The sequence below is a fragment of the Mercenaria mercenaria genome, chromosome 7 (assembly GCF_021730395.1).
Source record: "Mercenaria mercenaria strain notata chromosome 7, MADL_Memer_1, whole genome shotgun sequence".
NCBI classification, from domain to species: Eukaryota; Metazoa; Mollusca; class Bivalvia; order Venerida; family Veneridae; genus Mercenaria; species Mercenaria mercenaria.
The window spans coordinates 83386632-83407540 of NC_069367.1; the positions used below are offsets into that span (position 1 = coordinate 83386632).

Here is a 20909-nt window from a genome sequence, read left to right on the forward strand (position 1 = left end):
ATACTTGAAAGTGTGACATGTTTTATTGCATATGAGACTTTTTCTATCATAAATTGAGAAAAAAAATGTATAAATGGTAAAATACATTATCTAGATAGCATTCAAAGTTCAGGTCGGCGTAATGATATGCCCCGTAAGACTGACAGAAGCTTAATGTTACAAATTTAATACTAGTGATAAAATATCTACACAGTGACATCTTTTATGGAATACAAATCATTATCTTTCGTTTTAGGACAAATATTTATATTATAAATGGTAAAATACATTATTTAGATAGCATATTCATTTCAGCAGCATATGTGTAATTGTTTTGCGTATGCCTACCGAAAGGGGAATACCGAAAGGCGAATACACGAAAGGACGAAATTGCACATTTGTCATGTGTTCGTGTCGGCGGGTCGAAGTAACGAAAGGTCGAAAACTGCTTATTTCTCGTGTGTTCGCCTTTCGACTTTCTAGGCGAATACACGAAGACACGACAAAAGAAGGGCGACAACACGAAGTTTTGATACCCGCCGACACGAAAAGTGATTAATACAAAAGTTTGTGTGTTCGCCTCTGAAATTTCGTTATTTCGCCTTCAATATTTCGTTACTCCGTATATTTGCCTCGAATCTCGAAAGGCGAACACACGACAAATAAGCAGTTTTCGACCTTTCGTGTTTTCGTGTCTTCGACATTTCGACCCGCCGACACGAACAAATATGCATTATTTCGACCTTTCGTGTTTTCGTTACTTCGACATTTCGCCTCGCCGACACGAACACACGAAATGGCAGAAATCAGCTACCATACCATTTAGAAGGGTTGGGTAGATAGCTTCCTCTTGAAGTAAACAAGATCTTGATAAAAGAACCATATTGAAAAAAAAATGACGTATTCTCATGTTGAGAGTTTGTGTTGCCTCTGCTTTACAACAAATGTCTTCTTACTCGTATTAATGCTGTTTTTCATTTTATTAGTAAATGTATATAGTGCAGCTGTATGTATTAGGAATGATATATCCTTCCAACTAGACCAACAATATGCCATCTCGCAAGATTGTGTGTCTGTCGCTCATTCAATGAACATCTGTAATAAACTAGAGCGTCCATTAACCTGCCTTCTTGTTCCATGCATTGACCGAGTAAATTTAGTGCAGTCTCCCTATGTAAGAGTTTTTGTTCTGTGGATACGATTATGATTAGTTTGTAAAGAGCTCTCTGTTGATCTCTTTGTCTGCCAAGTTGACCATATGTCAGATACTGAAGGTAGTACAGGTAAGGGAGAGGATCAACGACAGCCCAGTTCTTCCAGTAGTCTTTGTCCTTATTACGCATGGCTCTTTCTTCTTCTGTACATCTAAACATTTCATACTGTAGAGCGTGAGGAACGCAGTGCACCTCTCCACGTGTAACTGAAACTCCAAATGCAAAATAAGATGTTAAAGCTTTCACATTTTCAACATGGAGAATATCTATAGGAAATCTACATTCGACGCCTTTTAAGGCAGTTCTCCTACAGTTACATACCGGTTGAGTGACACGAGGATTATATCTTTCTTCCACGTCGCGAAGTACGATCACTGTTTTCTCCAGATCCCCGGCACAAAATAACGCTGATGCCAGTTTAAGTCTTCCGGCCGCAACATCAGAATCAATTCCCAGTGAGAATAACGACAACGCTGTGTTAGAAACAGTTCGCCCTCGTGAAATGTTGCGTGTTGCCAGCATTGATCCCATTGTCGTACAAAGTGACGGTATCATCAATAAAATACTCTCGCGTTCTATACATCCACTACACCTGTATACCTGTAACACAGCTGATAAGCGGGATTTCATCTCGGAAAATATCCTTGTACTTTTTATTTCTGAAGCAGTAAAAACCATTATGTCCGTCATACCGCAGTATAATCTACTATATATTTTACAATGATTTTGATCAGGTGTCTGATAATTACATCTTGCCTGTAGTAATCCGCATTTGTCTCTCAGACGATCTCCGACATTGTCTATTTCTGTCCCAAGTATAGCGCGACTACATTTACATATAATATGTTCAAGAACTACAATAAGTTGTTGTCTTGTTCTAACATCAAACTTTCCCCCCATCAGATTATTTCCGGTAATAAAATAGTGCGGACAATTATTAGCATATATGAAATTCTGTAATAATCTTAGACATGACGTAACACATAACAGTAAGTTATCATCACGCCAAAGTTCATTTTTTGAATTTTCAATTAAATGCATAAAAACCGTTTTACAGTGAAAGTTTGATATTGTGTCTGGAAAGTCAGGTGCAATAAAGGTTTTCATTATCATTTTCAGAAGAACATAACATCTGATTTGCGTGATATTCATATTGAACATTATATATCTCTCAGCCATTGAAGTAGATATTCTCCATTCTGATCTCTCGTTTTGACTAGAACTGTGCCCGGTACCTACCAGAAAACAGCCCGACTGCACTGCTTGTCGTATCAAGTGAATGTTGTTGGACTGGTTTGTATAATATCTAAACATCCACGATTCTGCTTCACTTGGCCATCTTCTACATGGAAACGCATGCACCAAGTCAAGACTGGCGGCTTCATGTGTACCTGCTGGACCATGTCTAACTGCTCCTTCAGGCAATTCTTGGTGTATGATCGTATTCTTCATAAACCCCTTCTTTCAATGTCATATTCACATTGTTCATCGGGTAAATCCTCCACAGCTACAGGAATATCTGATCGTAACACCTGAAGTCTACAATAACCTGGAGGTACTGTATCATCCTGGATCATTAAGAAGTTAAATTTACCTTGTTTCCAATCTCCCCAGTCTTGTATCACATTAAAATTATTATAACAGGCCAGTACATCGATATCGGAATTAAGTCCTAAAGTAGTAGTACCTTCCGTCTGACTACCGAAATGATAAACCTTTATGTCCCCGCCGAGAACATTGTGACTCAATGTCCACATACTCTCCCTCAGCAGTCCAGTACGTCTCCTCACATTGACAGTCCTCTCATTCACTCCTATATCATCCAGCACCTGTGACAGACGTCGAGACACGTCAGGGTAATAATCTGGTACTATGTGCATTCTTACTCAGTTCCTAAAAATAATAATTTTGTAATTATTAAATAAAACGTCTACGACAGGACCACAATGAAGGTACATATTCAGTGTTATGATGGTAAGAATACTGAAACAGGTTTACTGTTATCTGCATGCAATACTTCGTTTTATTCAGACATTTTTAAATAATCTGGTGTACATAATCATTTTTATTCGTCATAGCTTGAAAATTTAAACATAGATATAATCTTGTAAAAGAAAATGTAAAAGTAATTACTAATACCTTACCAATAGCATTATGTAAGTATCTAAGTAATTTGTAAAAGAATGTACGTTGAGATCATTATCTTCAAATGAAAAAAAAAATATTAAGTATATATGGCTATAGCAATTTTAGATAAAAACGAAAAGGGCGCTTCCTCAAATTGTAATCATCGCATAAATTAGAATCTGTGCATTTTTGTCATTTGCAAGTCGTGATCAGTGTTCGGGCCCTAGATATCCCAGCTGTGACATCGGTAGCCCAACCTACGCTTTTAAGTTATTTAGGAATCATTTTGGAAAGAGATGTCTATATACAGACTAAATTTAGACGAAACTTATTTTAATATTTTGTTATTATAATGTTGTCTGCCATATTGATTAAATGCGCCTTTTACTTGCAGTGATACTTGTACCGCTTCAGCAAGTTCCTTCGTGGATTAGCGGTTATAGTAGAATCATTTTCCTCTTACTGCTGGACATTGGTTTGAAACCCCCGCTTGGGGTGTAGCATTTCACGAGAAGAAGCTATTCAGCTCGATTTTCGTCCGTGCCAAACATAATGCCCGGAGTGGCAGTCTGTACCGCAAAAAGCTGGTTAGTTGCAATGTGTAAGTGCACACTCGATAACCTTTGGGTTAGGATCTACCAACCCTTGTTTGAGTCATAACAAAGAACTTCTTTTCTTATTATCCGCTGTCTTCCAAATGTATCATTTTTAACTGAAAAATATTAAAATACATGCATCGTATCTATCTTTAAATTGCCACAAGACATGGATCTGTTGTATACGATATCAAGCAATGTTTCTTTTGGTTGATAGTCGATTATTCAATATACCTTCATCCGCCATAAAATAGGTAGGGTAGTTAAAATATCCCTAATTTTTGTATTTCCCGGCCAAATTAAAACTTTAGTATTTCGATGGTTTTCTATATGTATGGACTTTTTTACTGTGGTGGTGATGATTTTGAAAACCTAGAACTTGTTTCTTTATATTGTTATACACCCTGGTATTCAGTGTCAAAATAATCTTAAAATGACCAAATTAGTACATTTTACATAATTTTATAGCACATGACTTACACGAAATACCGATGCTGAAAAATACATATCTGAACTGATTTCATAATTGTGTGGTAATGTTTTGTCTGTCTCAAAACTTGAAAAATAACTGCAATTATATAACCATCCCCCTCAATGTTCATGAATTTCGCAGGAACTTTCGTTGTGTAGGCCCGATTTTTCTTATCCACAAGACATTGTTTTTCCTTGTTTTTCTAACTTTAAGATTTAGCGAATAAAATTTCATATTAAGTGTTATATATGAACTAGTTACGGTTTCAAATTTTTGATATTTATTATTGTGTTTTTCAACATGTAAATAAAAATAACCCGTGGATAAAATGAGTGTACGTTAACAATAGATTGGAATATAATCATGAATATTGAACGGAAATCTAGACTTACCAAATTAGAATATACATCGAATGCAAAAGTTACACTTTAGGCTTTAACAGTACATGTAGTACTCGTTCATATGACATGCTCGTGATATAGTTTATGTTACTGTTTATTTAGTTAGATTGATATTGTTATTGTTCAATTATAATTACAGATAAATTGTTACGTGACAGTGTCATTTTATAGGCAAATAAAGTATTTATTTAAATATGTAGCCTACTCTTTTTGATTCACGACTTTTCTGAAAATTCCACAATTTGTGCACATTCTTCCTATGACAATCTTAAAATGAGCCGCCACACGAGAAAACAAACATAGTGGGTTTGCGACCAGCATGGATCCAGACCTGCGCATCCGCGATCCATGCTGTTCGTTTTCAAAGCCTATTGTTATTAGAGAAACCGTTAGCGAACAGCATGTGCAGGCTGGTCTTGATCCATGCTGGTCGCAAAGCCACTATGTTGGTTTTCTCATGGCGTGGCTCAAATGATAGTTGTTTAATTGTTGCAGGACTATTTGTCATATTGTTCTTAATGCACCCACAGGGCATTAGGTCATGTTGAAATCTTCTGTTGTTTTACCTACCAGAGAACATACGTTTAGAATTCGAAATTACTGCAACAATAATGAAAAATAGTTCACACTATACAAACTGGTTTAGTAATGACAAAATTATCATTTTCGTAACTATGATTTGTCAGTTTATATTTATATTTATCTTTTCCTTTGATTTGACCTAGTTTTTGACCCGACATGACCAAGATTCGAACCTGATCTATAGATTATCAAGATTAACATTTTGACCAAGTTTCATTAAGATATGATCATAAATGTGGCCTCTACAGTGTAAACTAGCTTTTCCTTTGATTTGACCGGGTGACCTAGTTTTTGATCCTACATCACCCAGATTCAAATGGACCATGAGATCATCAATATTAACATTCTGACCAAGTTTCATGAAGGTACAGTCATAAATGCGGCCTCTACAGTTTTAACAAGCTTTTCCTTTGATTTGACCCGGTGACCTAGTTTTTGACCCCAGATGGCCCAATATCGATCTCGTCCAAGACCAAGATTGGGCCAAAAATGTGACCTCTAGTGTTAACAAGCTTTTCTTTTGATTTGACCTGGTGACCTAGTTTTTGACCCCAGATGACCTAATATCGAATTTATCCAAGACTTTATTAAGGGTAACATTCTGACAAAGTCTCATTAAGATTGGGCCAAAATTGTGACCTCTAGAATGTTAACAAGCTTTTCCTTTGATTTGACCTCGTGACCTAGTTTTTGACCCCAGATGACCCAATATCGAATTCATCCAAGATTTTATTGAGGGTAACATTCTGACCTGGTTTCATTAAGATTGGGCAAAAAATGTGACCTCTCGAGTGTTAACAGTCAAATGTTGACGAAGGACGGACGACGGACACAGGGCGATCACAAAAGCTCACCTTTGAGCACTTCGTGCTCAGGTGAGCTAAAAATAGCGCAAACAGTTTCACACAAGAAGATTTATTATAAGGGTAAGTGACCACGCCCACTGGCGACCATATCTTTTGACGAATCAAAGTAAATTGAACAATCGTGGTAAAAGTGACTACGCCCACTGGTAGCCATGTTTTTTTGACAAATCAGTATAACAACCTTGGTAGAAGGTGACATAAAGACCATTTGCATGAAATTATTTCAAAATCAGACCATCGGTTTAGGAGATGTCGTTTGAAGTTTGCCTATTTTTAGCTCTGGCAGCACCTATGTGCAATCAAGCGGAGCCGTTTGAATAACTTTGTTAGAGGACCACCCAAGGAACATCATGGCCAACTTTTCACCAAAATCCATTCAGTGGTTTTGGAGATGTCATTTAAGCACAACTGCTGACGAAGAACGACTTGTCGAACGGACGCCCGACGGACACAGTAATCACAATACCTCACCATGAGCACTTTGTGCTCAGGTGAGCTAAAATAATCACAAAAAAAGTTCCTTCCTTTATGGTCATCTGCAGGGCCACAACGGAGGTAAAAATAGTCACAGAAAAAAAGTTGTTCATCTGTGGAAGTATAAAGCAAATCCAGCTGTTAGTGTGGGAGTAGTTGGATGCACAATACTTTCAAAGGGCCATAACCAGGGCAAAAATATTCACAGAAAAAGTCTTCAATTATGGTCATCTGCGCATCGAAGTTGTTCATCTGTATATGTTTGAAGCAAATCCAGCTTATATTGTGGGAGGAGTTGGACACATAAGATTTCAGGATATACGGACAGATGGGTGTACGGTCAGCAGAAACGCTATATGCCCCCACATAAATGTCTGGGTGCATAATACAGTGCTTACTAACTTATAGAAACATGAGAATATTGTTTAAAATGATTGCCAGGTAAATTGAAGGTTTATTTTATTAGAACCTTTCTCCACATATATATTCTGTAAAGTATTGATAAACATAAAACACAACAAGATATAATACCAAAATCTTTATTTTGAAGAATGACACAATATATCAAGATGTTTGGCACTTATAAAGAATGAAGCTGTACAGTCACTAGAAATGCTACAATGTTGAGATAACTAGCATGAGAATCTCATGTCTGTACACATTTTGGCACCTGTGGTGAACTCACTGCGGGAGAATGTTACTTTAAAAATATTTACTTCATATCATTCTGAAAACATTGTTAGAGTATTTTCAGTTGATACCCAATTAAGAATGGTTGCCACTATCAGCATAAGTATTTAGGTTAGGCTGTACAGATTGAGCGAAACACATAAACATGTTACGTTTATGAATATTTGTTAAAATTTGACATCTTAATTAGATTTTTAATATGGGTGTGCAGTATTTTTTTTTGGTTTATGATTACAGTCAACCCCATCTATAAAGATCATCTGCTAAAGAGACAAAACGTGGTCTGTATTGGCATGTTTAGTCACAGGTTATATATACACTGTAAATCTTGAATTATGATACAGAACAAGCTGTCTGTCTAGTCAGGTGACCTCTGTTCAGAGGGGATCTTTATCACTGGTTTGACTGTGCATATAAAGAGCATAAACAATTCAAAAGTATGTCACTGAAATAAATTTGAAAACTGGAGCACATGGTGATCAGCTCATTGATTCCTATAAAATTGTATGTTTCAATTAAAAGACCCCTTAAATGTTAGAATTTTACCAAACACCTACAAACTGTATCATTTTATATCAATAACCCAAAAAGTATCATTATTTATACCGAAACAATTAAAACTTCCTCAGTTTATACTGAAACCCACAAAGCAGCTTAAACAAAGAACTATGTTACTTCATACCGCTAAAACCCTTAAACTGACCCTTTTTACAAAAGTTTTGTAAAACTCCATAAAATTACATCAATATATTAAATATTACATTTGAAACCCATTTTTCAATAGGATAACACTGATAGTGACTAGATCTTTAATGGAATTATACAGGTATGTATAAACAATATATGCACAGGAAAAAAGATTTACCATTTCAACTTTAAACCAAAAAGATAAACAGACAAAGGAGTAAAAGAAGTTTAGTTTTAAATCACATCTCCCTGTTCTTTCAATTATATTACACATTTAACAACACTAAAAAAGATATATATACAAAAAACGTATATAAAAGATATAGTCATACCACTTAGGATAAAAAAAACATTACAGAGAGTTCCAGACTGGTTGCATAGTCTTAATTCGTTGTATAGTCTAAAGTCAAAGGAAAGAAAACCTGAATACAAAATCTTGAAAATGAAACAACTTCTTTCTTGCATTTACCAATAACGAGACACTGTTTTCTCAGCCAATTAAATGGTTAAGTCATAACTGTCTATATAGTCTATTCCGAGTTGAACTCTCAGAACTTTGTGATCAGAAAGATTTATCCATTTAAAAAGCTAGAATACATCAGCTAGTTTTGTGATTATTTGGTGATATTTTATTGAGCACAGCCTTCATAAAAAGGCACAGAGGAAGAAATGAGTTTCTAACAACTAAAAGTGATAACCATTCAGCCAGTAAAGATCTCATAGTTGGAAATCAAGCATTAAATACTGTCAAACAGAAACAGTCAGTCTCAACTGATTTCGATGATGGCTGGTAACATGCCAATTCATTTTGCAACATTCTGTTTGGCTACTCAGAAACAAATCTAAATACAAAATCTAGCCAATGAAATGACTGCTTCCTCTTTGCACCCACCAATGAAAGGAGACATACCATTACCCATTGTTTTCTCAGCCAATCAAATGGCAGTGTGAATTGGATACCTGATCACAGATTAGCCAACTTACATTCATCCTCACTCACACTGTGTAAAACTTCAACCATTTGGCAGTAGGTATGAACTTGTCCATGACTAACACACACTGATTTACAAATGTTGTCTGACAATATCTGACAGGCAAATTTATTTCCCCAATTTTTTACAGCACAGATTATTCTTTGCAAATCCTTGGTTATTTCTTATGGATACAAACAAAAAGTTTACCCTCTATTACCTAATACCCACTATCAAATGAATAAAATTTCACAAAAAAAAGCACAAAAAATTCCTAACTCGCCTATTATGCAATATCATATATAGCTACAAAGTTATGCAAAATTTATATAATCTCATAAGGCACATATTGGCATAATGCCAGAACATCTCACATTATATTCACATAGCAAACCTCTACACATGATTTAATAGACTAAAACATCGACTAAGGTCATTTATCATGAAAACATACATATATACAAAAAGTGATATAAACTGGCGCATGTATGAAAAAATCATGAGCCCTTAAAATGACTATACAAAAAATTAATTCTCTCCTAAAACGATGAAAAATGTAAGTATCTCATGAGAAGTACACTAAGCTGTATTAAAAGTTTTAAAAGCTTCTGACAACCTTTGCGCAAACTTGACATCTACTAACTCGTGAGCGAAGATCACCAGCTTTAAGTGTCTCCGACACGGGTGTTCTAAATTGCTGATTTTGTCCTATCGTTGTTAACCAGAAGCTGTATTTGTTGGCAAAGAAATGACAGGTGCCCCTAGCTCCGTTACATTCTATAAATGGAGTAGCACGGAAATCTTCTAAACAACTGCCAGGACTAGATAATGCTTGACCACCTCCGCTTGGACCAGCACCAGTATGCTGCAAATAACAGAACGTTATTTTAGACGTTTTATCAACATGCACATATTAAACTTTCAATAACATGAAATCAGTTAATTTCATGGGCACAACATTCCATGGATTTGGCCAAGACAGTTATGGGATATGAATTTATGGATTTCCAATTTGAATATGAAATTAATGGGAATTTATGTTATTCAGTGGGATTTTATTTCATTGATTAACTAAACCATGAAATCTACAACAAGAGGGCCAAGACTGCCCTAGGTCTCTCACCTGAGAAACATACCATAACAGTGTAAACATGTTTGACCTCGTGATCATGGAAACACATATTCTGGCCAATTTTCATTAAGATTGGACCAAAAATGTGGTCTCTTGAGTTTAAACAAAAATTTTCTTAGATATGACCTAGTTTTTGACCCAGATAACCCATATTCAAACTTGACCTATATTTTATCAAGGCAATCACTCTGACTAAATTTCATGAAGACCAATTGAAAAATACTGTCTCTATCGCATACACAAGGTTTTTCTTTGATTTGACATAGTGTCCTACTTTTTGACCCCAGATGACCCATATTCAAACTTGACCTAGATTTTATTAAGGCAATCATTTCATGAAGACCAATTGAAAAATACAGTCTCTATTGTATACACAAGGTTTTTCTTTGATTTGACCTAGTGACCTAGTTTTTGATCCCAGATGACCCACTTTCGAACTTGGCCTAGATTTCATCAAGGCAATTATTCTGAGCAAATTTCATGAAGATCAGTTGAAAAATACAGCCTCTATCGCATACACAAGGTTTTTCTTTGATTTGACCTAGTGACCTACTTTTTGACCCCAGATGACCCATATTCAAACTCTACCTAGATTTTTCATCAAGGCAATCATTCTGACTAAATTTCATGAAAATCAATTGAAAAATACAGCCTCTATCGCATACACAAGGTATTTCTTCGATTTGACCTAGTGACCTACTTTTTGACCCCAGATGACCCACTTTCGAACTTGGCCTAGATTTCATCAAAGCAATCATTCTGATCAAAATTCATGAAGATCAATTGAAAAATACAGCCTCTATCACATACACAAGGTTTTTCTTTGATTTGACCTAGTGACCTACTTTTTGATCCCAGGTGATCCATTTTCAAAATTGGCCTAGATTTCATCGAGGTTATCATTCTTACAAAATTTCATGAAGAACAGTTGAAAAATACAGCCTCTATCGCATACACAAGGTTTTTCTTTGATTTGACCTAGTGACCTAGTTTTTGAACCCAGATGACCCATTTTCAAACCTGGCCTAGATTTCATCAAGGTAATCATTCTGACCAAAATTCATGAAGATCAATTGAAAAATAGAGCCTCTATCGCATACACAAGGCTTTTCTTTGATTTGACCTAGTGACCAACTTGTTGATCCCAGATGACCCATTTTCAAACTCAGCCTAGAATTCATCAAGGTTATCATTCTGACAAAATTTCATGAAGATCAGTTGAAAAATACAGCCTCTATCGTATACACAAGCCAAATGTAGACAGATGACAGAGCGGACATCGAGCCATCACAAAAATTGCTCAGGTGAGCTAAAAATTAGTCCCCCATAAATATTATTACACATAATTATACTTACAATAATGTATTAAAATACCAACTATCAAATTTGACTGCAGCAAAAATTTTGAAATGAAAAAATTATATAAAAAATAAATTTTGTTTAGCTGCTTGCAAAAAGAAAATATGCAGATGCATCTTGATAAATTATTTGAATCAGTATCTTGCATTTAATATTAAATAACCAAATGTTAAAAACACCAGAAACTGATAAAAAGCTATTTTAGGAATGGTACACCTTAGTGATTAAATGAAGATATTACCATGACAAAGCTGTATCCTATCCAAAGGCCATTCCATCCAACGGGACAATCTGGAATAGTCAGTGTCTGACTGTGTACTGCCATTACATTAGATGGGGCATCACAAACCACGCATCTACTGATGTACGGTTGGATATCAGTCTCCCCTACAGGCATCATTGGCATTGGAGCATTTGTAGACAACCAGTATGATTTGTCATTCCTGCTGGCGTAATTGCACACATTATCGGTACCACAGAATAAGAATGGCATTGTACTAAATCTACGTATACAGGAACCAGCCCATCCTAGAAAGAATAAAATATTACGGTTATGTTTATACATATATACTTGACAACTTGTTAGAAAACAAACTGATTTGTTTGTTTTAATTTTTCCAAGAAAACAGTTTTCTTAACTTTAACCTTTACGCTGCTAAATTTCTATAATGAACTTGTCCATCTTTCAATTTGGACAGTGCCATTAACTGTTTAAAGAGGTGCTTACCAAAAGTTACTGACTGAATGGCAAACAGTGCAGATCTTGATAAGACTGCACAGATGTGCAGGCTGATCATGATCTACACTGGCCGCAAAGACTGAATCACTTGCAGCCAGCAGGCTAAATGTGAAAACCTTACGTCAGACTCCTTTAATCTTCTACATACTTCTAAAAATCAACTGGCTAAGTTATTTATTAGTGAATTTGCTATAAAGAGCTAGGTAAATTTGCTATGAAGAGCTAGGGGGTAAAATGAAAAAGGCAGTCTTACCTAAGTCTTGGTGATGTGACCTTTCATTTCCTTCAACATACAAAAGACTGTATCCTTCCCACATTTTGCCCATACCATCAGGACAATTTGGAACATTTCTAGACTGACTGTGCTTTGTCATGAGGAAGCCAACTGGTGGTACATAGCCTGGATTACCGGGGATACCCTGCAGACCCTGTGGACCTCTTGGACCTGAAAATTTACAAAAAAGATTAGATTGTGCATAGACTGAAAGTAAAAGAAACTTATCTTTGTTCACTAACACCCCTTTCACTCCTATCCCTCTGAGTTGGTATTTTAAAATATGTCTAAATGCTGCAAGTAAATCAGAGTCTGAAAACTGATACAGTAGTAACAATACAAAACCTGTTACCTTATGATCCAAGTTATGCTACTTTAATACTATCAAATACCGGTATCATAGTTTTACAGAATTACAACACTTCAAAATTTAATTACTGTTTTTTATTTAAAAGAAATATTCTTAAAATAAAGTATTAACAGGGGGCATGCTCCAGAATGATGAACATTTGAATTTAAAAACAGACAGCAAAATTTAATGAAAGTTTTGTTTATTGTCACATGTTAAATTTTTTTATATGAAATACAGCTAAATTCCTAATAAACAAATCCCAACACGGTGATTAACGTTTTTGAGTGACTTCTACAAACTAACATTCTTCACAGAAAATAAGGGACTCATTTTAAAATGACTTCCAATTGTAATGATTAACTAATGACAGACTTTTCTAAATTATGAAAAGTTTCATATAGTCAGGAGGCTGGCAGCTTTAAAACATACAGGAAAATACAACAAATGGAAGTTGAATGGAAACTCACCATCAAGACCATCCTGTCCAGGTTGTCCATTGAAACCTCTATCACCTATATCTCCCTTACTTCCTGGGTATCCTGGGACACCTATGTCACCTTGGGGTCCACGTGGTCCTGGCCGTCCTAGAAAAATCAGCAGAATACCTTGATTTTAATGTTTATCAATTTTGAGGCTGGTTATCTTTTATTTTTATGTAGTTATTTTTAAGTAAAATGTGCTTAAATACCGAATGAAGAAATTGTAATATTAACTTAACATTAAAAACAGTATGCTTTGCCAAGCTCTGTTTCAAAGGGTATAACATATAATTTTGTATTACAGTTACAATTTTCTAGCCCCTCAGCTTGATCATTAAAATTAGTTTGAGAAAAGTCTTCTTCATTGTATAAAGTCCCCTTTCCCTACTCAACACAAATGCTGTCCCCAAAGATCAAAGAGAAATTATGGGAAAACTGAGTGAAGATGATTATCATTGTAAACTGATTGGATCTTGACAATTCTACCATGCTGGCAAAGGGGATTCTTTCTAACTTACTACTCCTTTCTTTAGGCCAAGGGGATTCGTATTACCCTAATATTTTTGCCATGGGGATTTTGGCTATCCATTCAGGGATTTATAACCACATTTTTGTATCTGTTGAGGGGTTTTTAACCACTTTGTCATTTCTGAGCCATGGCATTATGACCAAAGAGATTTTGAGCATTCCCCTGTTCAAGAAACATTTTGTCCAAGTTTCATGTTTAAAAAATATTAGCAATGTAAACATGAAATGAACACGTGCACATGTGTGTGAGTAAACACAGCTCTGTACGACCAGTTTAAATACTTCACAGTAATAAATGTATAAGAAAACCTACTACCACTACAAAAAAATTGATATAGATGTATTTGTTTTTCAATAGATATGACATTTGTGATTACAGATCAAAATTTTTGGTAAGTTTAATATATGACATGAAAGTTTTCTGGTTGTTTATCAATATGTAATCCCAAATCATATAGTGAAAGAGTAACATGATATGTATTTAAGCTCCTTTTTACCCTGCTTGTTCATATTTTCCTTTCACTTGCATTATGCTTATGCCTTTCCCCTATACTTCTCTATACATACAACAAAATGTTTTGGCTCCTTTTTCCATCTTTATATAGCATAATAAACATTGTAGCTGGACTTACATATTTATGTTAAGAAAGTCAATATACCTTTTGTAAACTAATTCCTCAAACATTATTATATTATATATTAAAGCTGCCCAATTTTAAACAATGAAATCTTGCTAACCTGGTTCTCCTGGCTCTCCCTGAGGTCCTGGAAGCCCACTAACTCCTGGGAAACCTTCAGGTCCTCGATCTCCCTTTTCTCCCTTGAGATAATTCTGAGGAGCTGGGTCACCTCGGGCTCCTTTTTCTCCATCGTATCCTTAAATTTACAGTGAATGATGTTTGAACTAGAAATTCTAATAAATCAAGACATTATGATGTTTACACCAACCAGCAAGATTGTTCTGCACAGATATAAGTAAATACAATTAAGCAATTTACCAAATGACTTTCCTATGAAATATTCTTTTGTGTCATGTTCAAATAAAATAAGCCTGTTTACTGCAAACAAACAGGTTAATCAACCTTCATCTTATATGATAAATAAAACTAGAGCTATCACTAAAGGTGATGAATGTACCCCCCTCATGCACTGACACAGTACATTGCAATTTGACACACACAAGATTGCATAATTATGTGGACTGTATGTATACAGTGTATGTATACAGTATAGTAACAAAAAACAAAGTCCCATAACTATGCAGAATATTTATCTAAAAGAACGTAACATGCACAACTAGGGTTGGTACTGATCACTTGTGTGAAGTTTCATTAAATTATGTGCAAGGGTTCGGAAGATTAGGCGCGCACAAGATTGCATATGCAGACTGTATGTACATAGTATTTTAACAAGAAGTAAAGTCCCATAACTCTGCAATTTTTGTTGTTGAAAGAACCTAACATGCCCTATGCACAACTACTTTTGTTACTTATCACTTGTGTGAAGTTTCATTAAATTGTGTCAAGGGGATAAGAAGAGATGGTGCGCACAAGATTGTGTCTATGTATATAGTATGGTAACAAAAAAACAAAGTCCTGTAACTCTGCAATTTTTTTTTCTGAAAGAACCTAACATGCCCAATGCACAACTACTGTTGTAACTGATCACTTGTGTGAAGCTTCATTAAATTGTGTCAAGGGGATGAGGAGAGATGGAGCACACAAGATTGTGTCTATGTATATAGTATAGTAACAAAAAACAAAGTCTCGTAACTCTGCAATTTTTTTTTCTGAAAGAACCTAACATGCCCCATGCACAACTACTGTTGTTACTGATCACTTGTGTGAAGTTTTATTAAACTGTGTCAAGGGGATGAGGAGAGATGGAGCGCACAAGATTGTGTCTATGTATATAGTATAGTAACAAAAAACAAAGTCCCGTAACTCTGCAATTTTTTTTTCTGAAAGAACCTAACATGCTTCATGCACAACTATTGTTGTTACTGCTCACTTGTGTGAAGTTTCATTAAATTGTGTCAAGGGGATGAGGAGAGATGGAGCGCACAAGACTGTGTCTACGGACAGACAGACAGACAGACGGACAGACGGACAGACAGACAACCTGAAACCAGTATACCCCCCTTACAACTTTGTTGTCGGGGGGTACAATAAAATATCAATATGCCAACATTTAGAAAATGTGACTCTAGCATCAATCAAATAAGCACAGACTTTGGAATGAGGGGCAGCTCTGTCATTTCCTTCAATGAACAGACACAATCACACTCCAAAGAGGTGTTGCTCAATGAACAGACACAATCACACTCAAAAGGTGTTGCTCAATGAACAGACACAATCACACTCCAGAGAGGTGTTGCTCAATGAACAGACAAAATCACACTCCAGAGAGGTGTTGCTCAATGAACAGACACAATCACACTCCAGAGGGGTGCTCGGGGTGTGGGTGCTGCTGCTCATGCCATTTCCTTCAATGAAAAGGCTCAATCATACACTAGAGTGGTATTGCTCAGGTCATTACTTTTCATAAAAATACTCGATCACACACACCAGACAGCAGTCTTGCTCATGACATATCTAATCATATGCAAAAGAGTGGTGTTGTTCACATCATTTCTTCTCATAAACAGATTCAATTACATGACGACGATGAACACTGCTCATGTCGCATAAACAGGCTAAATCATATACCAGATTGGTGTTGCTTATACCATGGCCTCTCATAAACAGACTCCATTATACACCAGAGTGGTGTTGCTTACCATGACCTCTCAAAAACAGACTCCACTGTACACCACAGTAGTGTTGAATATACCATGACCTCTCTTAAACAGACTCCATTATACACCAGAGTGGTGTTGCTTATACCATGACCTCTCATAAACATACTCCATTATACACCAGAGTGGTGTTGCTTATACCATGACCTCTCATAAACAGACTCCATTATACACCAGAGTGGTGTTGCTTATACCATGACCTCTCATAAACATACTCCATTATACACCAGAGTGGTGTTGCTTATACCATAACCTCTCATAAACAGGCTCCAGTATACACCAGAGTGGTGTTCTTATACTATGACCTCTCATAAACAGACTCCACTGTACACCACAGTAGTGTTGCTTATACCATGACCTCTCATAAACGGATTCCACTGTACACCACAGTAGTGTTGCATATACCATGACCTCTCATAAACAGACTCCATTACACACCACAGTAGTCTTGCTTATACCATCACCTCTCATAAACAGGCTCAATCATACACAAAAGAGGCATGCATTATCAATTCTACAAGAGCGCCGCCAAGCAGGGCAATATACGCCCGAAGGTTACACCAGAGGATGGGAGCAAAATTTAAAGAACGAGCCCAAAGGACAGAAACAACGAAAAGAAGAAATTCCAAAAAAAATTCTAAGTCCACAAAAAAATTCTTACCAGGTAAAGTTATGTCAAAATACATTTAAAAATTGGATGTACCATCCATGTTGTACCACAGAAAAGTGGTCTCAGTTTTTCTTTACAGCCAATAATAAAAAAATTTCAAAATAAGCTATTTATAGTAACAAAAAAGGGAAGTAATACAAAATTTTTTTAAAAATTATTGTAAGAGAACAAAAAAGGGATCTGCCAAATAAAAACAAGAGCACTGCAATGCAGAGCAATATACACAACGCAAAGTCATATATGACCTTTGACCCCTAAGTGTGACCTTGACCTTGAAGCGAGTCATCCAAAACATGCACTCTGCACGTCGCCTCAGTGTGGTGAAGATTTGTGCCAAGTTCCTTTGAAATCCTTCAAGCAGTTCAAGAGTTACAGAGCGGACACAGCAGTCATATATGACCTTTCACTCCTAAGTGTGACCTTGACCTTGAAGCTAGTCATTCGAAACAAGCGCTCTGCATGTCGCCTCAGTGTGGTGAACATTTGTGCCAAGTTTCTTTGAAATCCTTCAAGCATTTCAAGAGATACAGAGCGGACACGAAACACACTCATATGACCTTTGACCCCTAAGTGTGACCTTGACCTTGAAGCTAGTCATCCAAAACAAGCGCTCTGCACGTCGCCTCAGTGTGGTGAACATTTGTGTCAAGTTTCTTTGAAATCCTTCAAAGGGTTCAAGAGTTATAGAGCGGACACGAAATTGCTAACGGATGGACAGACGGACGGACACCAGCGTCATAACATAATATGTCCCTTTGGGCATATAATAATCAAAGAGATATTGCTATTATTAATTTTAAATGCCTTCAACTCTTCCAGAGAATCTTCTCATGGATCTAACTCATTCTGTCATCTAACTACACACTAACGTACATACCAAATAACTCGTATGATCATCTAACTGCAAACTAACGTACATACCAAATAACTCATATTATCATCTAACTGCACACTAATGTACATACCAAAAAACTCATATAATCATCTAACTGCTCACTAATGTACATACCAAATAACTCATATTATCGTCTATCTGCACACTAATGTACATACCAAATAACTCATATTATCGTCTAACTGCACACTAATGTACATACCAAATAACTCATATTATCATCTAACTGCTCACTAATGTACATACCAAATAACTCATATTATCATCTAACTGCTCACTAATGTACAAACCAAATAACTCATATTATCATCTAACTGCACACTAATGTACATACCAAATAACTCATATTATCTTTTATACATTTTACTACATACCTCTGTCTCCTTTTTCACCATTACGTCCAGGGAATCCAGGCTCTCCTTTAGGTCCAATTGGTCCAGGAATTCCAATCAATCCCGGCTCTCCCTTCATACCCATTAAACCAGGGACACCTGGTATTCCTGGTTCTCCTGCAGACAAACAAATTACACCCATATGATAGAAATAATAATCAACTGTGAGGACAGAACACTACATGCAAACCATAACAACTAGACTGTAAATTTTGCTTAAATATTCCTCTTGAATGTTGAACTTGTCTTGAACAGGCAAAAAGCTAAACATTTACAACTGTGAATTATTAATACTACAGTTAAACATCACTGTAACAAACCTTCCTATAACAATTCTCAAACTTACATACAGTCATGACTGAAACACAACATTTATATTTACCCAGAGTTAACTTCCATTTTTCCCTTAGATACAAAGAGTGATCTAACTTGCATTTCTTTTGACACAAAACGTTATCTTTATAAAGAATTATCTTTCATTCATTGCTTACAAATTAGTTTTACAGAGTCACCTTATATTTTCTCATTAGATAAAAATAATTATCTTACCTGTTTCTTCTTTGAAAAGAGTTATTTTCTAAAACTTTACAATGTCAGATTTATCTTTCAGTTTCTCCTTTAAAACAGGAGCTGTCCAACCATCTTTCCTCTGACTCATAGACATATTTCAATTTTTTCTTTTGTGATACACGGAGTTATCTTTCATTACCTTTTTCACTGCAAAGAGTTATCTTACCTTTTTCTCCAGAAATGCCTCTAAGTCCGTCCTCTCCTGGTGGTCCAGGCAGACCAGCATCTCCTCGATCACCCTTACGTCCTGGAGCACCTGGCAATCCATCTTCTCCAGGTTCACCTCTCAAGCCAGGTTCACCTGTTAAAGATACAACAATACTGAAAGAAAACCTCACAATAATAAAGAAGTTTTAAGCATAATTTAGCATAGCAGAATAGTAAAATATTTGTAAGTCTACATTAGAACTGTTCCCCTGATATTCATATGAACAATGTTTAAAGATCTCAAAATAAATAACATAAAATGAATATAAATTATTTAACTAAATATTATAGAGATTACTTTGATACAATAATTTCATACAGTTCCAAGTGTAGTTGGTCAGAAAGACAAAAAAAACATTTAAATATTTTGATAAAAAATATCATGCAGGCATTTCTTAGCATTAGGCTACAATCTTAGAGGGACTCAAGATATTTATACTCTGCAACTAGACACATTTCAATGAGTAACAGTTCATAAGTTCTGTACCGTGATAGAATACACAATGATTTCAGCTTATTGCAGATTATAAACTTATGTGAATATTTAACATTGCAACTTTCATACAAACAACTATAGCATTGTGAACTTTAAATAATGCAAAAATGGTTGTTGTTTTCCATGAATTGGAAAATATTTGCAAGGATTTCAATTTTTCCAATTGCAAGTTAGTGTTAGGGTTCTTGGCCTACATAGTCCCCTAATGATGGTAAACAAGTGTGCAAAGTTTCATATAGTTTTTGAGAAAAGGTTGACCTAAACAAAAAACTTTAACCAACGCAGACGCTGACACCGGCAATCAAGTGACGACAATAATCAGATGAGCTAAAAATCATTGTCTCAAAAAGGATAAAGTACAAAGAGCAAATGATGGTAAAGTTTCAATAAGATGATAAGATTGCTGCCTCTGAAATTGCCAAAAGAATGTTACAGTATCAAATTGCAAAATAAAAGTGAGCCAAAATATACAAAATTTGCGGCAGTACAATATTCATTTTTGTTATTTAGTTGCTATAGCATACCTTCTCTCCCTGGGAATCCTGGTTCTCCCTTCATACCTGGAAGACCCTCGCCTGGTATACCTGGTTCTCCCTTAGCACCTGGGAATCCATCTCTACCACTAGGACCTGCCAGGGCAAATTAATCATGTTAACAGTGTAAAATCAGAAATATTTATGAAGGATTTACTTTCATTAATTAATCATTTCCTAGCACTTCTTGAAAATAAGTTTTCATAAAACCTTCATGAAAACTTCATTTCTAATTTAAATTTAGGACTTGTGCAAATATATAACCTCATTTATAGTTTGGATACATGGACAGATAGATGGACAAACAGTCAGATGGATAACACCAAATCTATGTCCCTTTGCCATTGTTGGGAAATAATTACAGTAATTGTACACACATAAAGATACAGATTTTCTTAACTATTAAATCCAGATTACAGTTAAATCT

General features: G+C 35.7%; 2 protein-coding genes across 2 annotated transcripts in view; both read right to left on the reverse strand.

Annotated features, from left to right (window-relative positions):
- Nucleotides 1-563: 563 nt before the first annotated feature.
- LOC123555261 (uncharacterized) lies at nt 564-4027 on the reverse strand. Its single transcript, XM_053549055.1, has 2 exons — nt 3709-4027; nt 564-3086 (listed from the first exon to the last, which is right to left on the reverse strand). Exon 2 carries the CDS (start codon nt 2643-2645, stop codon nt 993-995), a length of 1653 nt encoding a protein of 550 aa, XP_053405030.1. The 5' UTR covers nt 2646-3086; nt 3709-4027; the 3' UTR covers nt 564-992.
- A 3209-nt stretch (nt 4028-7236) lies between these two features.
- The window catches only part of LOC123553763 (collagen alpha-2(IV) chain-like), a 75709-nt gene continuing 62036 nt past the window's right edge, over nt 7237-20909 (reverse strand). The window contains exons 31-38 of the mRNA XM_045343384.2: nt 20474-20578; nt 19413-19547; nt 18659-18793; nt 14661-14798; nt 13383-13499; nt 12543-12734; nt 11792-12078; nt 7237-9924 (exon numbers count right to left, since the gene is read on the reverse strand). Coding sequence (XP_045199319.2) covers nt 9658-9924; nt 11792-12078; nt 12543-12734; nt 13383-13499; nt 14661-14798; nt 18659-18793; nt 19413-19547; nt 20474-20578 — 1376 coding nt within the window. The 3' untranslated portion in view covers nt 7237-9657. The remainder of the gene's footprint in view (nt 9925-11791; nt 12079-12542; nt 12735-13382; nt 13500-14660; nt 14799-18658; nt 18794-19412; nt 19548-20473; nt 20579-20909) is intronic.

What these genes read in the sequence shown, in the direction of transcription:
- LOC123555261 (XM_053549055.1), bottom strand. Translation starts at nt 2,645, where the DNA reads ATGAAGAATACGATCATACACCAAGAATTGCCTGAAGGAGCAGTTAGA.